Below are 16,817 nucleotides of genomic sequence, written 5' to 3'. Positions count from 1 at the left end.
GCGTGGGGCAACTCTGCGGCCGTGCCCGGGATACAGGGCGTCCCTCCTCTGCTCCACCGCATCCAGGAGCGCCTCCACATCGCGTGACTCGAACCTCGGGGCTGAGCGACGGCCAGCCATCAAGTCGGGTGTTGCGGTCGGCTGTTCCGGTCGGGTGGGGGGGAGCTGCGCGGCCTTATGAGCCGTCACGCCGTGCAGCGCATATGACGCTGCACGGCGTGAACCACTGCGCAAGCGCGGATCCCGTTACGTCGCTGCTAGCCCATTTCGGGCCGCAGACTATCGGCCCATTTTTATGACGTGACGCAAGTGGGATTTGCGCCGTTTTTTGCGCCGATCGGCGGAGTTTCCGCCGATAACGGAGAATTTCGCCCCACATTTCCAGGTACTTGAAGAATATGTATTGAAACATACTCAGTAATACGGAGAATCGACAGCTGAAATCAGCAGATCAGTGGTCCACATCCTGGAAGATATGCTCCCTCCATGTCTGCATGGATCGCATAAAATTACATTCCCAAATAAAACCAGGGGCGGAATTCTCCATTCCTGAGGCGAAATGTTGATGCTGGGGCACAATTCGTGGACTTCCACAGCAAAACCGGTGCTGCACCTAGACCGATTCCGTTACTGCAGAGGGGCTAGCACTGGTGCCACGTGGAACACAATCAATTCGATTGAAAAACAGTGTGGGATTCACTGGGTCCATGATTGACACTCGGGAGGCTGACAAGCTGCAGCCGCACACACACATTACACTCCCCACACACACCATCCCAGCCACACACTCCCCACAAACACCATCCCAGCCGCACACACGCATTACACTCCCCACACACACCATCCCAGCCACACCACACACATTACACTCCCCACACACACCATCCCAGCCACACACTCCCCACACACACCATCCCAGCCACACACTCCCCACACACACCATCCCAGCTAACACACTCCCCACACACACCATCCCAGCCACACACTCCCCACACACACTCATCCCAGCCACACACTCCCCACACACACCATCCCAGCCAACATACTCCCCACACACACTCATCCCAGACACTCCCCACACACACTCATCCAGACACTCCCCACACACACTCATCCCAGACAACACACTCCCCACACACACTCATCCCAGACAACTCACTCCCCACACACACCATCCCAGCCAACACACTCCCCACACACACCATCCCAGACAACACACTCCCCACACACACCCATCCCAGACAACACACTCCCCACACACACCCATCCCAGCCAACACACTCCCCACACACACTCATCCCAGACACTCCCCACACACACTCATCCCAGACACTCCCCACACACACTCATCCCAGACAACACACTCCCCACACACACTCATCCCAGACAACACACTCCCCACACACACTCATCCCAACCACACACTCCCCACACACACTCATCCCAGACAACACACTCCCCACACACTCGTCCCAGACAACACACTCCCCACACACACTCGTCCCAGACAACACACTCCCCACACACACTCATCCCAGACAACTCACTCCCCACACACACCATCCCAGCCAACACACTCCCCACACACACCATCCCAGACAACACACTCCCCACACACACCCATCCCAGACAACACACTCCCCACACACACCCATCCCAGCCAACACACTCCCCACACACACTCATCCCAGACACTCCCCACACACACTCATCCAGACACTCCCCACACACACTCATCCCAGACAACACACTCCCCACACACACTCATCCCAGACAACACACTCCCCACACACACTCATCCCAACCACACACTCCCCACACACACTCGTCCCAGACAACACACTCCCCACACACACTCGTCCCAGACAACACACTCCCCACACACACTCGTCCCAGACAACACACTCCCCACACACACTCATCCCAGCCAACACACTCCCCACACACACCCATCCAGACAACACACTCCCCACACACACTCGTCCCAGACAACACACTCCCCACACACACTCGTCCCAGACAACACACTCCCCACACACACTCGTCCCAGACAACACACTCCCCACACACACCCATCCCAGACAACACACTCCCCACACACACTCATCCCAGACAACACACTCCCCACACACACTCATCCCAGACAACACACTCCCCACACACACTCATCCCACACAACACACTCCCCACACACACTCATCCCAGACACTCCCCACACACACTCATCCCAGACACTCCCCACACACACTCATCCCAGACAACACACTCCCCACACACACTCATCCCAGACAACAGACTCCCCACACACACTCATCCCAGCCAACACACTCCCCACACACACTCATCCCAGACAACACACTCCCCACACACACTCATCCCAGACAACACTCTCCCCACACACACTCATCCCAGACACTCCCCCCACACACACCATCCCAGCCAACAAGGTGGCACTGGCTGTGCTGGAGCGCGCCCGTACAGCTGATGGTTCGGCTGGGGCCAGAGGGCACCTAGGGGGATGGCCTGGGTTGACACCTGTACGACCCATGGTCCTAAGTTCAAAGTGGGCAATCAGCAACGTGCGCAGTTGCATGGCTGCCTTGCCGGCTGCGGCAATGGTGTTCCGTGTCCGTCCACCCCAACCCCACAGCCCACCTCCTGGCTACCCCCCGCTACTTCCCCCGGCAGAAGCCCCCTGGCCAGTGACACGACTGTCAGCAAACTATGGTGATGTTGGTCACTTTCCGTACTCTCCCTCAGCAGCCACGATGTCTGTTTCATGATTTTTAAAAGCGCCAATGAACCGCGCAGTTGGGAATTCGCCTCCTCGGAGGGGGAGGCCCTGGGGAATACCGGGTCGAGCCTGTTATTTTTAAAAAAAAATTTTTTATTAAAGGTTTTCATAAAATATCAATAACAAAATGAGAAAGAATAAAGAACCCAACAGGGGTAAGTACAAAACACAATCTAAAAAAGCACTCCCCCAAACCCCTCCCCCCCCGTACCTAAATAATAAATTAACATTAACACCCCGACTTAAGACAACAGGTGTATACACCCCCTCAGACCCTCCAGTGTAAATAACATAAACAAAAATAAAGTAAACCCGCCCCCCCCACCCCCCGAGCTGCTGCTGCCATTGACCAATGTCTATCGTTCTGCCAGAAAGTCTAAGAACGGTTGCCACCCGCCGAAAGAACCCTTGTACCGACCCTCTCAAGGCGAATTTCACCCTCTCCAATTTAATGAACCCTGCCATATCGCTGATCCAGGATTCCACGCTTGGGGGCCTCGTATCTTTCCACTGAAGAAGAATCCTTCGCCGGGCTACCAGGGACGCAAAGGCCAGAATTCCGGCCTCTTTCGCCTCCTGCACTCCCGGCTCCTCTGCCACCCCAAATATTGCGAGCCCCCAGCCCCGGCTTGACCCTGGATCCTACCACCCTCGACACCGTCCTCGCTACGCCCTTCCAAAATTCCTCCAGCGCTGGGCATACCAGAACATATGGGTGTGATTTGCTGGGCTCCCTGAGCACCTAACACACCTGTCCTCACCCCCAAAGAACCTGCTCATCCTTGGCCCGGTCATGTGTGCCCTGTGCAGCACCTTAAACTGCATGAGGCTGAGCCTCGCGCATGAAGAGGAAGAGTTCATCCTGCCTAGGGCATCTGCCCACGTCCCCTCTTCGATCTCCTCTCCCAACTCCTCCTCCCACTTACCTTTCAACTCCACCACCGAGGCCTCCTCCCCCTCCTGCATCACCTGGTAAGTTTCCGAGATCTTCCCCCCCCCCCCCCCCCCCCCCCCCCCCCCCCGAGAGCACCCTGTCCTGTACTGTGTGTGGCAGTAGCCGTGGGAATTCCACCACCTGCCGCCTGGCAAACGCCCTTACCTGTAAGTACCTGAAGGTGTTCCCGGGGGGAGCCCATACTTCTCCTCCAGCTCACCCAAGCTCGCGAACTTCCCGTCCACAACCAGGTCCCCCAACTTTCGTATGCCTGCCCTGTGCCACCCCGAAAACCCTCCACCTGTTCTTCCTGGGGCAAACCGGTGGTTCCCCCATAATGGGGTCCACGCCGAGGCCCTAACTTCCCCCCTATGTCGCCTCCACTGCCCCCAAATTTTGAGGGCCGCCACCACCACCGGGCTCGTGGTATACCTCCCTGGAGGGAGCGGCAGCGGCGCCGTTGCCAGCGCCCCCAGACTCGTACCCACACAGGACGCCGTCTCCAGCCTCTTCCATGCAGCCCCCTCCCCCTCCATCACCCACTTGCGCACCATCGTCGCATTGGCGGCCCAGTAGTACCCACAGAGGTTGGGCAGCGCCAGCCCCCCCCTATCTCTACTCCGCTCCAGGAACACCCTTCTCACCCTCGGAGTCCCTCGCGCCCACACAAACCCCATTATACTCCTGTTAACCCGCCTGAAAAAAGCCTTCGGGATAAACACGGGGAGGCACTGGAACAGGAACAAAAACCTTGGGAGCACCGTCATTTTGATTGACTGCACCCTACCCGCCAAGGACAGCGGCAACGCGTCCCACCTCTTGAACTCCTCCATTTGCTCCACCAGCCTTGTAAAGTTAAGCCTATGCAGGGCCCCCCAGCTCCTGGCCACCTGGACCCCCAAATATCTGAAACTCCTCTCCGTCTTTTTTAGTGGGAGCTCGCTAATCCCCCTCTCCTGGTCCCCTAGCTGAACTACGAACAGCTCGCTCTTCCCCATATTGAGCTTGTACCCCGAAAAGTCCCCGAATTCCCTAAGCAACCTCATTACCTCTGGCATTCCTCCCACCGGGTCCGCCACATACAGCAACAGGTCGTCCGCATAAAGCGACACCCAATGCTCCTCCCCACCCCGCACCAACCCCCTCCAGTTCCTCGACTCTCTCAATCGCCAGTGCGAAGAGCAGGGGGGACAGGGGACACCCCTGTCTTGTCCCTCGGTGCATCCGAAAGTACTCGGTCATCCTCCTATTTGTGGCCACACTCGCCATCGGGACCTCGTACAACAGCCTAACCCACCTGACAAACCCCTCCCCAAACCTGAACCTCTTCAGCACCTCCCACAGGTACCCCACTCTACCCTATCGAAGGCTTTCTCAGCGTACATCGCCACCACTATCTCCGCCTCCCCCTCCCTCGCCGGCATCATGATAACGTTCAAAAGCCTCCGCACATTCGCGTTCAACTGTCTCCCCTTCACAAACCCCGTCTGGTCTTCATGGATGATCTGCGGCACACAATCCTCAATCCTCGTGGCTAAGACCTTCGCCAGCACCTTGGCATCTACATTTAGCAAGGAAATCGGTCTGTAAGACCCACATTGCAGGGGATCCTTGTCCCGCTTCAGGATCAAGGAGATCAGTGCCCGGGACATCGTCGGGGGTAAAGCCCCCCCTCCCTTGCCTCATTAAAGGTCCTAACTAACAGCGGGCCCAACAGGTCCATATATTTTTTATCGAACTCGACCGGGAAACCGTCCGGCCCCGGTGCCTTCCCCGCCTGCATGCTTCCTATCCCTTTGATCAGCTCCTCCAGCCCAATCGGGACCCCCAGTCCCGCCACCAGTCCCTCCTCCACCTTTGGAAACCTCAATTGGTCCAGGAAACGGCACATCCCTCCCTCCTCCCGTGGGGGCTCGGATCGGTACAATTCCTCGTAGAAGTCCCTGAAGACCCCATTGATGCCAACCCCACTCCGCACCACGCTCCCTCCCCTGTCCTTAACTCCCCCGATCTCCCTAGCTGCGTCCCGCTTCCGAAGCTGATGCGCCAACATCCGGCTTGCCTTTTCCCCATACTCGTAGACCGCCCCCTGGGCCTTCCTCCACTGCACCTCCGCCTTTCTGGTGGTCACCTCTTCCTCAACAATCCTTCCTCAGGTTCTTCCGCATACCTCCTGTCTACCCTCACCATCTCCCCCACCAGCCTCTCCCTCTCCCCCCCACTCCCTCCGCTCCTTGTGGGCCCTGATGGAGATCAGCTCTCCCCTCACCACCGCCTTCCGTGCCTCCCATACCATCCCCACTCGGACCTCCCCGTTGTCGTTGGTCTCCAAGTACCTCTCTATACTTCCTCGGACCCGCTTGCTCACCTCCTCGTCCGCCAACAGCCCCACCTCCAAGCGCCACAGCGGGCACTGGTCCCTCTCCTCCCCCATCTCCAAGTCCACCCAATGCGGGGCGTGGTCCGAAATGGCTATTGCCGAATACTCAGTATCCTCTACTCTCACTATCAGCGCCCTATTCTAAATGAAAAAGTCGATTCGAGAATAAGCCTTATGGACATGTGAGAAGAATGAAAATTCCCTCACCCCCGGCCTTGCAAATCTCCAAGGGTCCACCACTCCCATTTGGTCCATAAACCCCCTCAGCACTCTAGCCGCCGCCGGCTTCCTACCCGTCCTAGACCTGGAGCGATGCAGTGCAGGATCCAACACCGTGTTAAAGTCTCCCCCCATTATCAGGCCCCCCACTTCCAAGTCTGGGATCCGACCCAACATACGCCGCATAAAACACGCATTGTCCCAGTTCGGAGCATACACATTGACCAGTACCACCCTCTCTCCCTGCAACTTACCACTTACCATTATGTACCTACCGCCATTATCTGCCACAATGCTCGACGCCTCGAATAACACCTTCTTTCCCACCAAGATCGCCACCCCTCGATTTTTGACATCTAGCCCCGAGTGAAACACCTGACCTACCCACCTTTCCTCAGTCTTACCTGGTCTGCCACCTTCAGGTGTGTCTCCTGGAGCATAACCACATCCGCCTTGAGCCCCTTCAGGTGCGCGAACACGCGGGCCCGCTTAACCGGCCCATTCAGTCCCCTTACATTCCAGGTTATCAGCCGGATTAGGGGGCTACCCGCCCCCCTCCCCCGCCGACTAGCCATGACCCCTCCTCGGCCAGCCACGCACCCCACACCCGGCCAGGTCGAGCCTGTTAATGACATGCCAACGGAGTTTATTGTACGTGCGTTCTGGCGCCACTGTCAATGCACCAGAGAATGGTGACTCAGCGTGAAACCAGCGCCCACCATGATTTTGGCGTCAAAGCCGATTCTCCGCCCAATCACATTCCCTGATTCCGACGTCAGCTGATGGAGAATCCCGGCCCAGGTTTTTCATATCAAGATAACGATGCTGCTGATTAAATCAAAGAAACAAACTTCTCTGATCGATGAATTTACTTATACAAAGCTGCATTTATACAAATACTACACACTGCTGTCAATTACTTTGAAATGTGTTGACTGACTAGCATTTGCAAGTGGGATTATTACGATTGAAAAGACAGTACTAGGCTCTCCCCAATCCCGATGCAGAGAAAAGTTCAATCAGCACTTTGAATTAAAACTGTTTCCATTTATATACAAATGATTCTGAGGTGACAGTCGCAGAGCAGAATCTATGTAATAATCTTTATTAGTGTCACAAGTAGGTTTATATTAACACTGTAATCAAGTTACTATGAAAAAGTTGATGCTCATCTAATTTTCCGTTTTGATGAAGCCATCCTGGCTACTTTGTCCACCGTAACCTCCAACGTCGCTGTTGTTCTGTCCCCACTGGATCGGGGGGTCAGCCTTGATTAAATGTCAGTGGGCAAAGGTTCGAGGGACAGCTGAGGATTCAAACAGATAGCAACCTGCCCTTTGTTTACTGCATGTCTGTGTTTTCATTCCCCTGTTGTAAATTCAGAATCAAAAGTTCATGGTTATTTACGTATTTTTATCGGCTGCGTAGCATCTAGTCGAAGAAATAAATTGCCCAGCAATTGGGCAGATTTGATTTAACCCACTACATTAATACAGAGGACAGCCCAGTTCGCTGAGGAAAGGTTTACCAGAGATGATTCATTTCCACTGACTTTAGACATCAAGCATAAGGTAGAAATTATTGAAAAATTGCAAGTTAGTATTTTTTGAAAAGTATAAGCAAAATGGCTTTGTTTAAATTTCGATCAAATTTATCGTTTTATATCAAATTTATCATTCCTTTTCAATTCCTACTATAGGGGAGCTGGAAAAACAACAGGGAGCAAAAAATCCCTCGGCAAAAAATAATGGAGCTCAGCTTGACCTTCGAACCAGGCCAGGATCTCCAGCAGGTCAGACTGCTTAATTTTATACCCAAGGGACACAAAATCAGATTCGATGATCCGCTCTCTGGTTAGGCCAATGAAGTAGAATAGCTAGTTTGTGTTCATGCTGCGGAGCGGTGCTCTGAGAATGCAAAATGTGCTTGCCTTTTTTAAAAATGCAGCTTTCTGAAGGAGCAATGAGATAAATAATTTCAGGTTGTAGACTTGTCAGACAGACATGTCTGTCGGTGAAACTGGAGGCTGCCAGGGTACAGGTTCAAAGAGTTATTGCAGAAAGTAAACCATTGCCCAAATTCTATTGACTGACTCTTGCAATTGGCCAAAGCAGAATGTTGAACATTTGTGTCTCCATGTTTTGGCTCGGATCGATTCACTTTATGTAAAAATGGATTGCCTGTCTATTGCTCTTTCATTAAGTTCCCTTACTTTTTATGTTTTCTTTTTCACACACGTCACTGCATCTCTCACGCTGATTGTCTCAGCATTTTCCTTCGATTTTGTTTGATCCTTCACTCCTTCTCTGTTCTGCGTTTCTTTCTATTTAAGTTTATATTCACACACTCTCTTACACAAACACAGGCACAATTGTTCTTTATCGCAACGTTGTGACACAAGAAAGTGTTCACATAATTTCTTGAACAAAGTGATCGAATGTCAGCATGTGCCAATGACACGGTTGAATGTCTCCGGGGCGAGTGGTTTCCCATCACTACCTTCCTGCCTGGTGGGATATCAGCTGCTAGGGTTTTACTGACCATGCATCAGAACACTGTGTGCGAAAAATTCACTCCCCCAGCACAAGCCCCTGCCATAAATTTGCTGGCAGTTAATGTCCAGACCTGGAAAATGTTTGTAGAGTATTGGCATATTCTTGGAGATTTGTACATATGAAATATACATAATACAGGGGTCATTTTTCATAATTGGACATCGAGGACAGAATTTTCCCACACCACTGGAAGTATATTCAGGGATAAGTGGGGTGGGAAAGAGGTGGGAGAGGTTATTGGATTGGGAATCCTCCTCCCTTGCAGTTTTGAGTCCTCGAGGGTCTGACAGGAAACCAGTTGTAGTCATTTAAAAAACAGTTAAAAGCCTTTTTATGCCTGGAATGCCTCTTTGCCCACAGTTTACAGCTCGCCAGGTCTAGGGGGCCAGCGCACAAGGTCATTGCAGAGTGGAACTGACACAAAGATGAGAAGTATAAATGGTGAAACTGACCAACTTGTGGTCACCCACAATGAAAGCCTCGCCCTGGTAGGAGCATTTATTTCAGCCGAATCTCCCTGGGAACAGCAATGCTGTGAAACTTACCGCAAGAACCTTAGATACTTCTGAGGGTCGTCTCACTTATTTCCTGTGAGACATTCCTGTAACTTGAGATCTACATATTGTGTGGAGGTGGTGCAGCTTGTTCCAACTCGCGTACGGGCTCCGTATGGTCCTACCCGGCAGGACCTCGGCGTTCTGGCTGCGGGGCCGTCCTGGTTGGGGGGGGGTGTGGGGGGATCTGACTCCGGGGATGCCTCCATGGTGGCCAGGCCTGCGATCGGGGCCTACTGATCAGCGGGCAGGCTAATTCGGGGGGGGCATATGTTCCACTGCGATGGGCCCCTGTAGGGCTCCACCATGTTGCCCGCGGGCCGGTGCGGAGACGGCAGCCCGGCTGTGGCGTGCATGCGTGGACCTGTGCCGGCCGTGGCGCGCCGGCTTTCGAGCGCCAGAGCAGCAGACACCACTCCGGCGCCTTACCAGCCCCCTAGAAAGGGGTATATGCTTGGGCCCATTGACGTCACTCGTGCCGGTTTTGACGCCGGCGTCAACTCTTGGCCGGGATTTCGGAGAATCCCGGCCTGTGTGTATGAGAGAGAGAGTGGTTGCAGAAATCCTGGATTCTCCGACCCCCCGCCGGGGGGGGGGGGGTGGGGGGTGGTGGTGGGGGGGGGAGGGGGGGGGTGCGGCGTGAATGCCGCTCCGACGCCGGCTGCCGAATTCTCCGGTGCCGGTTTTCGGGCGGGGGCGGGGATCACGCCGCACCGGTCGGGGGCCATTGGCAGCGGCCCCCCCCCCCGGCAGTTCTCCGGGCCCCGCTGGACCGAGCGGCCGCCGTTTTCGGCCAGTCCCGCCGCCGTGAAATGGACGCAGCCCCCCACAATGGCGTGGCCCGTGATCGGGGCCCACCGATCTGCCGGCGGGCCTGTGCCGTGGGGGCACTCTTTCCCACTGCACAAGCCTCTGTGAGGCTCCACCATGGCCGGCGTGGAGAAGACCGCCCCCCCCTCCCCCCCCCCTGTGCATGCGCAGGAAACACGGTGGCGGTTCTGCGCATCAGCAACTTCCGGGCGGCCCGACACCGGGGTGGTTTGCGGCGCTCTTGACGCCGGCGTCGGGCTGCCCGCCAATTGCGGGAGAATCCCGGCCCCAGGTATGTTTACTGACAATTTCCGAAGCAAATTGAGAAATGTGGCTTGCATTTGTGTCCAAGGGGACAAGGGTTTATATAAAATACACATCTAGGTGGTCAGAAGAAAGCTCAAAGCTCATGAAATGCCAAGACAGAAAGGAAGATCTAAACTTTGCCTTTTTGTCACTCTGAGCTAACTTCTGAAGGTGGATATGAGATTCCCTGCAGAACTACTCAATGGCAGAAAATACATGAAGACTTTGCCAAGCAACTAACACCTTCCAAATGACCCGGAGGAAGTAAGATAACAGCTCAGTGATGCATAGGTAGAAGGAACTCAAAACTTCAACAAACATGCCAATTCCTTACGTTAACGGTTGAGAAGATACGCTGTACAGCTACGGGATCTCACCATGAAAGGCTGGAATTCAGCAAAAGCTGTTGGGGAAACGGTGACTGCAAGTTTTTCCACCATTGAGACTGGAACCAGGGAGCAAATGAAATCAACATCTGAGCTGGAAAAGCAAAACAGACAACAACACCAATAACTTCACGAAACAGTGACGTCATCAGTAAACAGTGACATCATCACTAAACAGTGACATCACTAAACAGCGACATCATTGCTTAACAGTGACATCATCGCTAAACAGTGACATCACAAAACAGCGACATCATCGCTATACCGTGACATCATCAATAAATAGTGACATCATCACTAAACAATGACAACGTCACTAAACAGTGACATTATCACGAAACAGTGACAACATCACTAAACAGTGACATCAATAAACAGCGACACCATCACTAAACAGTGACATCACTAAACAGCGACATCATCGCTAAACAGTGACAACATCACTAAACAGTGACATCAATAAACAGCGACACCATCACTAAACAGTGACATCAATAAACAGCGACACCATCACTAAACAGCGACATCATCGCTAAACAGCGACATCATCGCTAAACAGTGACAACATCACTAAACAGCGACAACATCACTAAACAGTGACATCATCACTAAACAGTAACAATATTGCTAAACAGTGACATCACCGCTAACCAGTGACATCACAAAACAGTGACATCATCGCTAAACAGTGACATCATTACTAAACAACGACATTATCACTAAACAGCGACACCACCACTAAACAGTGACAACGTCACTAAACAGTGACATTATCACTAAACAGTGACAACATCACTAAACAGTGACATCAATAAACAGCGACACCATCACTAAACAGTGACATCACAAAACAGCGACATCATCGCTAAACAGTGACAACATCACTAAACAACGACAACATCACTAAACAGCGACACCATCACTAAACAGTGACATCATCACTAAACAGCGACATCATCGCTAAACAGCGACACCATCGCTAAACAGCGACATCATCGCTAAGCAGTGACATCATCGCTAAACAGTGACATCATCGCTAAACAGTGACATAATTCTGAAACAGTGACATCATCGCTAAACAGTGACATCATCGCTAAACAGCGACATCATCGCTAAACAGTGACACCACTAAACAGTGACATCATCACTAAACAGTGACAATATTTAAGGAATTCTCTATCTCATAGGGTAGTGGTGGCTCAATTATTGTGTATGTTCAAGACAGGGAACGATAGATATCTCAATATTGAAGTCAGCGCGGGATACGGGGATAGTGTGGGGAATTGGTGTTGAAGTCAAAGGTTAGCATGATGGGTCAAGTTAAGAAACATAAAGGGGCAAAAAATATTTGTAGTGGTGGTCTACAGACCCCGAAACTACAGGGTAATGTTGGCAATAGCATTAGACAGGAAATCAGCGATGCATGTGATAAAGGAACATCTGTGATTATGGGTAACTTAATCTTCGGAATGATTGGGTGACTCACATTAGTCACAGTACAACAGAGGAGGAATGTCTGGAGTGTGTATGGGATGGTTTTCTGGGCCAGTTTGTTGAGGAACTATCAAGGGAACAGACCATCTTGGATTGGGTGTTGTGCAATGAGAAAGGATCAGTTGGCAATTGTGAGAGAACCCTTGGGAATGAGTGACCATAACATGGTTGAATTCTTTATCGCAGTGAATAGTGAGGTCGTTGATTCTGAGACCAGGGGCGAAATTCTCCGGAAACGGCGCGATGTCCGCCGACTGGCGCCCAAAACGGCGGCAATCAGACGGGCATCGCACCGCCCCAAAGGTGCGGAATGCATCTTTGGGGGCCGAGCCCCAACATTGAGGGGCTAGGCCGACGCTGGAGGAATTTCCGCCCCACCAGCTGGCGGAAACGGCCTTTGTTGCCCCGCCAGCTGGCGCGGAAATGACATCCCCGGGCAGCGCATGCGCGGGAGCGTCAGCGGCCGCTGACAGTTTCCCACGCATGCGCAGTGGAGGGAGTCTCTTCCGCCTCCGCCATGGTGGAGACCTGGCGGGGGGTCGGAGAATGACGCCCCAGGGTCCTGAACCTCAATAAAGGTAACAATGATGGTATGAGGCATGAGCTGGCTATGACGGACTGGGAAACATTACTGAAAGGCAGGACAGCGGACAGGCAATGGCAGCATTCAAGGCATGAATAATTGAACTACAAAAAAAGTTGTTTATTCCGATTTGGTGCAAGAGCAGAAAGGGAACTGTCGTCAAACCGTGGGTTACAAGGGAAATTAGAAATAGCATTAAGTTCGAAGAAGCATACAAATTAGCAAGAAAAAGCAATAAACCCGAGGATTGGAAACAGTTTAAAATTCAGCAAAGGCAGACCAAGGGATTGATTAAGGGGAAAATACAATTTGAAAGTAAACTGGTGGGGAACATAAAAACTTACTTTAAAAGTTTCTACAGGTATGTAAAGAGAAAAGGATTAATAAAAACTAATGTAGGCCCCTTACAGTCAGAAACGGGGGAATTCATAACAGGAAAAAAGAAATAGCTGAGGAACTAAATTCATACTTTGCTTCTACAAAGGAAGATATGAATAATGTACCGGAAGTTCTGAAAAACACAAATTTTAGTGAGGAGCTGAGGAAATCAGTATTAATGGAGAAATGGTTTTGTAGAAATTAATGTGACTGAAGGCGGACAAATCTCCGGGCCTGATAATCTTCATCCCAGAGCACTTAAGGAAGTGGGCCTAGGAATAGTAGATCTATTGGTGGTCATTTTCCACAATTCTTTGGACTCTGGAATGAATCCTACAGATTGGAGGATCACTAATATAACCCCGCCATTCATAAAGTGAGGTAAAGAGAAAACAGGAACTATAGGCCAGTGAGCCCAACGTCGGTAGTAGGAAGTTGCTAGCGTCCATTATCAAGGATTTCATAGCACAGCATTTGGAAAGCAGTGGTATAATCGGACAAAGTCAGCTTGGATTTACAAAAGGAAAATCATGCTTGGTTTATTTAGACTTCTGATAAGGTCTCACATAGCAGATTAATATGTAAAGTTAAATCCCTGTGAATAAGAATCCCTTGAGATGGATAGAACTCTGGTTAGCAGAAAGTAAGCAATAAGTTGAAATAAATGGATCCTTTTCCAGTTGGCAGGCGGTGACTAGTGGGGTACCGCAGGGATCTGTGCCAGGACCCCAACTATTCACATTATATATTAATGATTTGGACGAGGGAACGAAATGTATTATCTCCAAATTTGCAGATGATACAAAGTTGGGTGGGAGGGTGAGCTGTGAGGAGGATGCAGAGATGCTTCAGCGGGATTTGGACAGGCTGAGTGAGGGGGCAGATGCCATATAATGTGGATAAATGTGAGGTTTTCCACTTCAGTAGCAAAAATAGGAAGTCAAATTATTATTTGAATAGTTGTAAATTGAGGGAGGTGGACACTCAGCGAGATCTTGGTGTCCTTGTGCATCAATCGCTGAAAGTAAGCGTGCAGGTACAGCCGGCAGGAAAGAAGGCAAATGGTATGTTGGCCTTCGTAGCGAGAGGATTTGAGTATCGGAATGGAGATGTTTTACTGCAATTGTATAGGGCATTGGTGAGGCCACACCTGGAGTATTGTGGGCGGTTTTGCTGTCCTTATCTGAGGAAGGATGTTCTTGCAATGGAGGGAGTGCAGCGAAGGTTTTAGTCTGTTAGGATTATATTAATTGGAGTTTAGAAGAGTGAGAGGGGATCTCATAGAAAGGATTAGACAGGATAGATTCAGAAAGAATGTTCCCAATGGTGGGGAGTCCAGAACTAGGGGTCATAGTTTGAGGATAAGGGTAAACCTTTTAGGACTGAGGTGAGGAGAAATTTCTTCACCCAGAGAGCGGTGAATCTGTGGAATTCTCTCCCACAGAAAGAGGCCAAAACATTGTGTAATTTCAAGAAGGAATTAGATATAGTTCTTGGGGCTAAAGGGATTAAGGGATACGAGAGGAAGGTGGGATCAGGGTATTGAACTTGATGATCAGCCATGACCATAATGAATGGCGGGGCAGGCTCGAAAGGTGGAATGCCTCCTCCTGCTTCAATTTTCTAAGTTCCTATGGAACTTTGACGACCAATAAGCACCCTTTTCCCATGCAGTATAATTTGTTGTTCTTTTGATCATTAATATTCTTGCAAGCTGTCCTGCTAAGTGCAAGATGAAAAACTTTGACAGCATGTCTCTTTTTTCAGCAATACCCAGGTTGTGCACAACAGAATGACTATTAATAAGGGATTTATTAGCTATCGAGCACTACTGAATTATGCTTTCAGCACCAGAAATTATTTTGGAAATTGGTTTCAAAAATTTCTATTGAATGAATAATCTCTTTGCCATCCTTCCAAACATGAACTTAATAGCATTTCACTTTAAACAAATATCCATTGATATGCAGTTTGCCTGCATGAACAAATCTTCGGCACTCAACCAGAATGGCAAACATCTATTAGGAATAGATGCTACTGCTTCAGTCAAGGGAGCAAGTGGGTAATAATTTACTTCAGTTCAGAAATTCCATTTGAATGGAAAACAAAATAGTAAAGAAAATTGATTGAAGCATAAATAATAATTGATAGGAATATGTCAGACTGGGCCTAGATACTAGCCAGGGAGGGTTCCCGTGGCGGGCTGACAGAGTTCGGAGGTGAAACACAGAAGCGTTCCCACATGGCAAGAAGCTCTACCTCCAACATCGTGCATCTTTTGGCCCTCATTCTCCAGCTGGAGATCACCCTGATTGAAAGGCTTGACCTTCAGACTGGTAAAACACAATAAACTACAGGCTGCCAGACTCATGAACGTATTAGAAACACGGCTCCCAGCTGACTGGCGGTGCTGGACACAGCCCATGGCCGCCACGCCGGGTTCCCGACCGCTGAGACCACACGTCAACCGCGCGGTCGGGAACTCAGCCCATCGGGAAGGAGGGCCTTCCGATGACACTCCAACGGCGTTTCAATGGCGTGCGATGCGATGACGCCATTTTCGAGGGGCGGAGACTCAGAAACAAGTGTTCAACTGGTGCCACAACGATTTGGGTGTCAGAAAGGATTCTCCGCCCGATCACCGATTACAATATCGATGTCGGGGAACGGCAAATTCCCCCCCCAAAGTGTTGATGCCGGGACAGAATCGACAGCAATTCCAGAATCGTTAACGGGCTAGCACCGGGGCCACGTGGAACATGAGCAGTTCCAATGAAAAACGGTGTCCGATTCGCCGGGGTCGGCACTCGAGATGCTGGCAAGATGCAGTCGCATATTAGCGCTCATTCCCCACACACACTCATCGCAGCCATCAAGATGGCACTGGTTACGCTGGAGTGTACCGTTGATGGGTTAACTGGGGCCAGAGGGTATCTTGGGAGCCTGGCCTTGGGTGACACCCATATGACTTGTGGCACTAAGTCCCCAGTGGGCAGCCTGTTGTGTGCACAGCTGCATGGCTGCCTTGCCGGCTGTGACAATGGTGTTCCGTGCCCCCCCCCCCCGACCTCACAGCCCACCTCCTCGCCCCCCCCCCCCCCCACACCACCACCCCCGCTAGTCCACCCGGGCCTGGCTACGACTGTCAGCAAACTATGGCAATGTTGGACTGGACCCGTTCCGTGCCCCCTCTCCCTCAGCAGCCACAGCGCCTGTTGCCAGATTTTTGAAACCACGAGTGAACCTCGCCGTTGAGAATTCACCCCAGTGGAGGCGGAGAAGCCCTGAGGCCCTGGAGAATACCGGGTTAGGCCCACTAATTATATGCCAACAGTAATTACTGCCCGTGCGGAGGAGAACGCATTGACGCCACTGTCGAGGTATCGGAGCTTCGCGACGGCCTCGATCTTCAACCCCGCGTAAT

At 51.4% G+C, this 16,817-nt stretch overlaps 1 protein-coding gene across 3 annotated transcripts in view; it reads left to right on the top strand.

Moving 5' to 3' along the window:
• iqsec3a (IQ motif and Sec7 domain ArfGEF 3a) overlaps nt 1-16,817 on the top strand; it is a 738,133-nt gene that overhangs the window by 659,707 nt on the left and 61,609 nt on the right. For 2 of the 3 annotated variants that reach the window (XM_072485387.1, XM_072485389.1), the window contains exon 12: nt 8,027-8,119. The exons of the other annotated variant lie outside the window; for it this stretch is intronic. In XM_072485387.1, coding sequence (XP_072341488.1) covers nt 8,027-8,119 — 93 coding nt within the window. The remainder of the gene's footprint in view (nt 1-8,026; nt 8,120-16,817) is intronic. 3 annotated transcript variants of the gene reach the window in all.

The sequence above is a fragment of the Scyliorhinus torazame genome, chromosome 19, assembly GCF_047496885.1.
Source record: "Scyliorhinus torazame isolate Kashiwa2021f chromosome 19, sScyTor2.1, whole genome shotgun sequence".
In the NCBI taxonomy this organism is placed as follows: domain Eukaryota; kingdom Metazoa; phylum Chordata; class Chondrichthyes; order Carcharhiniformes; family Scyliorhinidae; genus Scyliorhinus; species Scyliorhinus torazame.
Note: the sequence above shows the minus strand (reverse complement) of the source record. Positions and strands in the feature narration are given on the sequence as shown.